At 37.7% G+C, this 9067-nt stretch overlaps 1 protein-coding gene across 2 annotated transcripts in view; it reads left to right on the top strand.

The window, feature by feature from the left end:
* The window catches only part of LOC107746947 (unconventional myosin-Va-like), an 85544-nt gene that overhangs the window by 10883 nt on the left and 65594 nt on the right, over positions 1–9067 (top strand). For both annotated transcript variants that reach the window (XM_016561305.1, XM_016561304.1), the window contains exons 2-6: positions 1435–1545; positions 3357–3528; positions 3625–3769; positions 6555–6711; positions 8881–9024. In XM_016561305.1, the coding sequence (XP_016416791.1) occupies positions 1435–1545; positions 3357–3528; positions 3625–3769; positions 6555–6711; positions 8881–9024 (729 nt within the window). The remainder of the gene's footprint in view (positions 1–1434; positions 1546–3356; positions 3529–3624; positions 3770–6554; positions 6712–8880; positions 9025–9067) is intronic.

The raw sequence follows: 9067 nt of genomic DNA, 5'->3' as shown, positions 1-9067 counted from the left end.
GGGCTGACTCTTAACTTTTATAAAGAATATCTCTTTGGATTTGAGACTTTAGTCTTTGCAACTTTACAGATCTTCTTTATGCACCAAGAGCTTGTAACACTCCAAAGAGAAAGGAAAAATTGAAATCGCATCATGTGACCCCTTTAAATAAAGGATTAGGGTTTCAAAAAGGTGGAAAATTTCCAGTAAATTTCGGAAATATTCCAGAAATTTTGGAAACTTTCCAGGATTTTTTGGAATATTCCAGGGATTTTTGGATAGTTTCCGGAAATTTACCGGAAATTTTTCACCCCTTTTCAACCCTATAAAGGATGTTCTTAATTTTTGCTATGGTATTGTGAAATTTCACTGGTATTGGTACCTTTGACTTTAATATGACTCAACTTTAAAAATGCATGAGCAGTTTTCTGAGGTGGAGGGCTGTGTGTGCCAGTGTGTCTGTGTGAGCCTCATACACGAATGAGTTATAACGATGGTGTGGAAAGCTGGACTATATCCCATCTGGCCCGTGCGACTAACTCTGATGTAATCGCTGCTGACACAGAAATGCTTAAAACACACACAGAGTGAAAAACAGACCTCACTGACTCAGAAACATGTTGGAGCCAATTGCCGGAATTGATTGCTGTAGCTCATCAATGCTGCTTTATTCTCTTCATATTTTTGTGTTATCTCTCAAAAGTGTTTTTCTCTTTTAGTTTTAAATAAATATATTTTTTTATATTATATATCACAGTCTGGAGCTCTGAAATGTGCCGCTCACTTGTCATAAATGCGACTGCTATGCTTTCTTTTTGCTGTTTCTTTGTTTCTTTTCTCATGTTTTTTATGGTCAGTCATGTATAATCAGGATTATTGGTTGGATTTGGTTGTTCTCTCAGATGAACTGTGCTGGATGTCTTCTGTTGTCATGAATGCATTCTGTCTCTATTATTATGGATGCAGTTAATAGTAATGAGGCAGATCAGACAGGATGACACTGCAGATTCAAATTATCACCACAGCTGTACTTTATTAGAGAACAATGGTAAATATTATTTAAAATAACATATACACCACATTTAACTAGCATACAATGGTATTTTCAACTAAAATATTCAGAATATTCAACAAGCTGTTGTATGGCTTGACATGATTCTTTTGATTTGAATTAATTGCGAAGATTATAAAAATATGTTTTTAATCTATATTAATTTACATAACCCTCTGAATATCTTTAGCCTGCTTTTGAGATCCAGTGTCATGTGATTAAATGTTTTAATGTTTTTCACAGTTTGTCTGCATCAGCTTGACACGGTTAGCAGCAGAATGTCTTTCTTTTCCACTCTCACTCACATTCCGATCACAATGCCTCAAATCTGTATTAACTAAAAAGTAATATTCAATGAACATTGTGTGAGCGAGAGATATTAACTGATAATTCTGTCTGTACAGTATGCACGGGTCTGGATCCCGGATGTAGAGGAAGTGTGGAAGTCAGCAGAGCTCACCAAGGACTACAGACAAGGAGATGGAGTACTGCAGCTACAGCTGGAGGATGGAAAGGTCAGTGTGCGTGTTTGTATTAGAGCAGTGAGTGTTTATAAGCCTCATCAGACTCTTTTCATTAGCATTGCTCACAGTACGATAGGTTTACTGGTGTACTTTAATTTTATTGGGATTGGTCCAAGGGATTGATCCCGCAGCCTTTGGGGGGGGTGGGGGTTTATCTTTTCCATTAAGGGGCAATATTTGCCCCCAGGAGCAAATTTCCAGGGGCATTTATTTATGACAAATGTATTTGTTTTTATGTCAGATATTTAAATTTAACCAATTACATCAATCACAATAATATAGACTGTTGTTGTTTTTCAAAATCAACAAAAGTAATCTTTATACTGCAAAGGTGGAACAGAAGCTTTATCTGACATGGCATTTATGTTTATTTAATTTAGACTGTTTAATGCTGTTCAAAGGTGGCATACTGTACATGTATTTATACAACACAACAGTAGCATAAGGTAAATGGACTATAAATTAAAGGCCAATGAAAAAATATATATTGTTGATTATTGCTCAACATTATAATCACTAAAGCTGTGTACATTGCAAAATTAATCTCTTATTACAACATTTCTGCACTTTGTTGTTTATGATGATGAGAGAATTTGAAAATGCAAATTCAGAATTCAGTCAGTGAGCATGCACACTAAACAAGTGACAAACCAAAACACCTCTGATTGATTGGTTATCCTGTTCAATGCTGCAAACAAATAGTAAAAAGTAATCTATGCAACATAGAAATCTATTGCAATTGACACGTTTCATTAATTTTCACATTTATCTTTAATTGTAACAGCCATAATAGATTTAGCTTGTGCAGGGGCATTTTTGCCCCCTTATCTTGAATTTGCAGAGTATGTTTGTTAATTTTGGTGCCAATTTTGTTTCAAGCCCCATTCATTTCTGACCCTGCTTTGTAGTAGGGTTGGGCCGATAGACGATGCCATCGTCCATCGCCAAAGGCTGATAGACATCACAATGTTGAGCCGGCATCGTGATTCCCCCCCCCATACCCCCCGCAATCCGCCGCATCCCAATACTGTGTTCGGAAAGAAAATGACGTGTAGGTGGAACCCCTAAAGGGAATAAATACGAGATGGGAGGAAAATATATTTTTCCTTGCAGTTAGGCTATACCATTGGGTAATTATACTACATATATATTTCGGACATCAGTGAGCCGCTATTATACCTGGCATTGAAACTGGCATCGTGCTTTTGAATGCACGATTGCTTTTTAATTTCACTTTCGAGATTCGCAATCGCACGTACTCTGTTTATACTATGGAGCAGCAGTACTTACCACACACAAGATTATATGTTTGTCAGTGGTATGAGGATCTGCAAATCATTCGCCATCGTCCTTAGTCAAGCTTAATCTGTTTATGTGGTAAGTTAAATTTTATGTACTGTAACAGACAACCGTTACACCGTGTCTACACTGGACACGACAAAGCGACCGTTGAAAATCATTTGAAATTTGTGTCAGCACATCATAAATAGAACACGGCAGCAGTTTAATGTAGGGGATTTGTCGTGTCGCGCTGAGCCGCATCCAGTGTAGACAGCATCACTTATTATAATGAGTTCTATAGACTGATCTATATATAAGGAATCTCTATTATAGATCAGTGGTTCTATAGTATTTTGTCGTGCCGCTCGCGTCCGGTGTAGACACGGTGTTAGGAATCGTTATTTGTTTTCCCTTATAAGGATTCACGCTTTGGGCACCCCCTAAATCCACCCCCATGATGCTGGTTTCCCCTTAAAACCCAAACTGTCATAATTTGTTGTGCTGTGAATTGTGTTATTCAGGAACTGGAGTATAAATTGGACCCCAAGACAAACAACTTACCACACCTCCGTAACCCTGATATCCTGGTGGGAGAAAATGACCTGACAGCTCTCAGTTACCTTCACGAGCCCGCTGTGTTGCACAATCTGAAAGTGCGCTTCATTGATTCCAAACTCATCTACACATACTGCGGTAAACACACACACACACACACATACTAGACATATACACTTAATTTGTCTACAATTATTGAGCTCTAATTGTTGTGTTTTTTATCGTTTGACCCAGGTATTGTTCTAGTCGCTATTAACCCATATGAGACACTACCCATCTATGGAACTGACATCATTAACGCATACAGTGGGCAGAATATGGGTGACATGGACCCTCACATCTTCGCAGTGGCAGAAGAAGCTTACAAACAGATGGCCAGGTGGGGTTGAGCAAATTAAAGTTAATTAAACTGTTGCTACTTGGTAGCTACCTGAATAAGGCCCTAATATACTCATGGTGAAGTTCAGTTTTCATTCTTTTCTCAGGGGTTAAAAACTAGAGATGCACCGATTGCAATTTTCGATTTTTTGGAAGTGTGACCTGCCGATTCCGATTTTCTTTCTAAGAACTATAATTTACAGCATATACAAACAAAAATCTATGCAAATTTCAATGCAAAAATTATTTACATAATAAAAGAAATTATTAAACATTACAAGTCCCCCAATCTGGACTAAGTTACAGATTTTCTCTCACTTAAACAACTCTCAAAATGAAGTGCTCTGTGACTGGAAAGAGGAAGAAATAGTTGACTTAAAATTAGTTGCTCTATGTAACAAAACAGATGTCATTTCCCACTATGTTTATAAATGGTCATTTTTTCCCCCTAACATTATTAAATGTGTCATCTTTCACATCAAATTCTTACTTTGTTTCAATTAATTCAGTTAGAATAATAAGAAACTGTTGAGTTGTTACCATTCAAATGAAATTAGTATTAACAAACTCTTTCCACTGCTGAGGAAACAGAAGCTGCATCTGAAGTGGCATTAGATGCATTTACACAGACTTTTTGATAAAGCTGAGGTGCCATAAATGCATTTACACTGCAAAATTTCAATAATTTTATAAGATTAATGTTTTATAATTTTTTTAAACATAAAAATAAATGTTGAAAAGATGCAATGATACTTTTAAATATGACTAAACCGCCAGTAGGTGGCGGCAAATGTCTGTTTTAATGAGTGAGTCATTTATTCATTCATTCAACCGATTCATTCAAACGGCTGATTCATTCAGAAACGAGGCATGTGATTGTCTTTATGAATGGGCCACTGAATCATTGACTCACTCGATTCATTCAAAAACGTGGATTCATGCAGTAACGAAACACCGCTGTGTGTTGCTCGGAGACACACAACAGTCCTGCTGTGGCTTTGATCGGCTTTGATTTTAACTTCTTGTTTATTGAAATACTATTGTATAAAATCAGTGTCACATTGCAATCGTGTTGATATTCGGGGAAACATCTTGGCTGTATAATGTTGCTTACCTTAATTCATATTTTGTAAATTTTTATTTTTTTTTCTACCGCAGTATGCATCTCTAAATTTCTGTGAGTTACTTTGTGTGTGCAGTCTCTCTCAGACACTCACTCAGGCTGTGCAAGCCTCATCTGGCACGACATAAATACATTATCAGTCACCGTTTACACTGAATGCAATTAAAATTAGAATCATTCTCATCGGCTCGGAATCGGCAAGACGCGAGACTGAATTTGTCTCCTCAAATTTGTCTCCCCAATTTGTCACCCTGGCACCATTTTGGAGAGCATCACAGATGTAAACAACGCATGCAACGTATGTACGCGGATACCAGGGGCGATTCTAAGATTTTCGTTTTAGGGGCTGAGGGTATAATAATAAAAAATAATAGTAAACATATAAATAAATAAAAAATCCCCAAAGGGAGGTTTTTGGAGATTTTGTCATGTTTAGCTCACTTTTGGGTACACATTTGTAGTAGGTACACACACACACACACACCTGTTTACTGTACAAACAAAATGTTACTGTTTGCATTTCTAGTACAACCCTCTTTCTTCAGCTCAAGTATGCAAAACTATTTGCCATATGCACTGTAATTAATATGTTTTATATTAAAAGTAAAATTTTCAAATAAAAATGGCAACATGATCGTTTTATATATAGTATGTGTTTATATAGCCTATGTGGTAAGGGCTTCATTTTCGCTGGAGAAAACAGCTGTGGTGTGATGAGGGGTGAACGCAGCGAAAACTTTACAGGAGATGGAAAACCGATTGCTCCCCCATGATATTTTGTAAACTGTCTTTATGACAAAGAACTGCACAGATGCAGATATTATAACAATCTATCGATAAACACACACCTTGTGTCCTCTGTTTCTCGCTCTGCGCCGCTGCGGAATGAAGAACGCAAAAGATTTAAAGAATGTTAGACCACCAAGAATAGAGCCAACTGAGTTTCATTGTATGGACAAAAAAAAACTGAAACATTTTGCGTAATATCTTTTTTTGTGCTCCACCGAAGAAAGTCATACAGGTTTGGAAAGACACAAGGTTGGTTAAATGACAGTCTTTTCAATTTTAGGTGAACTATCTGTTTAGGTACAGTATGTTCAATGAAACTGTGCTTGCATTGCATTAGCAAAGCATTCACTGTTTGCATAGAGTATGTCTCTGGCTTTACTGTCAGTTGTCAAGTGTGTGAGTATATGCTTTACTGCTCAATCTGAAGAGAAGGTTTGTAGGTCAGGATGTTGCTCACTGCAGCCCAGCCAAAAATAGACCAGTCACGGTGATGTTTCTCTCGCTTCTTCTCAATGCAGCTGCAATGGTTTACACAACTGGACCTGTCTGTCTGAAATTTTCATTGATCATTGGATGCCTGTGTTGCAGCAAAAGCTACAGTTTAGATTGAGCATCATTTCATCAAAGCCTTGTGTCTTTCCTCAGTCCTACAACCCCAGAACACCATAGGAACCACTCACAACACTTAGCAGCTGAGTGACAACCATCCAGAAACCCTAGTAACCCCCAGCAATGCCCTATCATTGTGTAGAAACAACTTTAAAGCAATAGTTTTAGATGGACAAACACCATTCACATTTTCTTCTTCTTCAAAAAAAGTAGAACTTATTATTTTTTCCTTGCATTTATCTTGTATTTTTTTCACATTATGCAGGGATGAGAGGAATCAGTCCATCATTGTGAGCGGAGAATCCGGAGCAGGGAAAACTGTCTCAGCCAAATACGCCATGCGTTACTTTGCTACGGTCAGTGGCTCTGCCAGCGAAGCCAATGTGGAAGAAAAAGTTCTGGCATCCAACCCCATCATGGAGGTGAGTTTTTCCTGCATCACTAGATCAGTGCGCCATTCTGGACTCAGTACTGAGACTTGGGCTGTTTGTTTTTATGAAGGGCTTTAATAATACAGACATTCATATCTCAGAGAGCCAAACCCCTTGGACTGAGAGACTAAAAGCTCACTGGCTGAACATGAGTGTCTTGTTCAGCGCGTTATATATTTGCCCTTCACTGCATGGTCTTCACCTCCCCAGGGCTCATTTCCCTCGGAACAGCAGCAGAGAGAGTGTGTATATGTGTGTATGAGTGCTCGCATATATATTAGTGTAAATTTAGTGTTAGCATGAAAGCTATTATGACCTTCTCTGCTGTCCTCAACTCGTTTATTTTTTCAGCATACTTAAAGACCTACACAATCACTGTTTCAGAAACTAGCTACCTCATATAAATGTTAGCATGCTAAAGCATCATAGGAACTCCAGATGTGAATGCACATAATTGATTACTTTGTTTTTATGGCAGTATTCCATATATCCTTCACAGACAAAAGTAGAAAAAGTGCTGATTAAACAGTCAAATGATTCATTCCATACTGAAAAGTACCAATGTAAATACTTTTAAAATATTACAAATTGGCTGTTTTACCTCTTTTTATGTGTGCTATGCAAGTTTCAACTTATTAGAATATGATACAAATGGGCTAAAGGCACACTTTAAAGGGGTAATGAACTGCCTTTGTTTTTTTATTGTGTACTGTTCTCTGAGGTCCACTTGTAATGTTATCCAGATTTTTACATCAAAAACATCATAATTTAGAAGTAATAGGCTATTTTCTGTCCTGTTTTGACCCCCCTCATCAGGACGCTCTGTTTGAATAGGCGTGGCAGATTGTAGACTCGGAAGTAAACGCCCACTGCTATGATTGGCTAACATTGTGTATGTTTGACAGTCTACATTCCTCATAGAAGGACGCTGCTGTGCGCTGCTGGTACATATAAAAAAATCTGTAATAACAGACAAAGCAATAGTGACCACGTAATGAAAACAGTTACTCACACTTGTGTCTTGCAACATTACTGTCGGATCCAATATAGTCGGCACATCATTGTCTTTTAGTTCCAAACTTTCTGAAATTCCTGCGTCGAATTGTTTGTAAAGAATCCTGACGCAGTCTGAAACTGCATTAAAAATAAAGTTAATCTAATCTTTCCTAACGTTGGGATCAGAAGGAAGGCAATGCAAAGACTGCTTTTCCACAACTTGGCACTGCACAGCATCTTGTTGTCTTCAGAGACATCTTTATCGTTTGGTTTCTGTGTAGACCTAAGCTTTCTCGTCTTGTTATTTACACTACATGCGCGAATCGGTGGGCAGGGCTAAACAGGCAGTGATGTAGAAGCAGGCGTTGATCTTCTTCTGAGGAGGCGGTGCTTATCCACACTATTACATCGTAAAGTAGAACATTCCAAAAGCTGTCGTTTTGGCAGACTGGCTTCAATATAAGCTATTTTTAGACTAACAAGAAAGTTTTGAGTTCTGAAACTTACAGGACGTTTTTATTATGTCGTATATGTCAAAAGATTAAGGCCATTTTGGTTTCTTATTTCATGACCCCTTTAAGGAAAATCCGGCTTTCACTACTCCCATACTGTATGATTGCTGAAACAATGTGTATTGTCTTATTTAGCACTGATGGAGCAATACATTTTGTGGTAAAATAAATAATAAAAGTTTGTTTATTTACTTTTTTGTTTTTACACGTCATATAAATGTATGAGGTGGTACAAATACTTCAGCTAAAATAAGTTTTTTCATAATATCAAAACAATTACTTCAGCAAAGTTTGTACCATATTATGATCTAAGCTTGTGTAGTCAGATTTAATGAATTTATGCCTTATAAGGATGCTGCTCATTCAGAAGCTCGCTACTTGCTGATTCTGTTAGTGTTCGTCACCAGGTTTCTGCTCTGTGGGGGAGGCGGTATCAACTTCCTGACCTGCTGTAGAGACCCAGAGATGCAACACTGTGTGTCGTCTCCCACACACATGTTCTTGCTGTCTCTGTGTTTTTTTAGTCAATAACCTCTCTGTGCGCTCCTTAAACTTTTAACCCTGTCCTGTTCTATCAACAACAAAAAAAAGAAACCCATAGGTCAGTCCAGTACTTGCACTCAAACTGTTGCTTTTCTCCTCTCATTTCCAGTCCATCGGTAATGCCAAGACCACCAGGAATGACAATAGCAGTCGTTTTGGGAAATATATTGAGATTGGCTTTGATAAGAAGTATCGCATCATTGGAGCGAACATGAGGACATATCTCTTGGAGAAATCACGTGTCGTATTTCAGGTAAGGAACATGCATGCATAATATATACATATATATATATATA

The sequence above is a fragment of the Sinocyclocheilus rhinocerous genome, unplaced genomic scaffold, assembly GCF_001515625.1.
Source record: "Sinocyclocheilus rhinocerous isolate Xijiao unplaced genomic scaffold, SAMN03320098_v1.1 scaffold138, whole genome shotgun sequence".
Taxonomy (NCBI): Eukaryota; Metazoa; Chordata; class Actinopteri; order Cypriniformes; family Cyprinidae; genus Sinocyclocheilus; species Sinocyclocheilus rhinocerous.
Note: the sequence above shows the minus strand (reverse complement) of the source record. Positions and strands in the feature narration are given on the sequence as shown.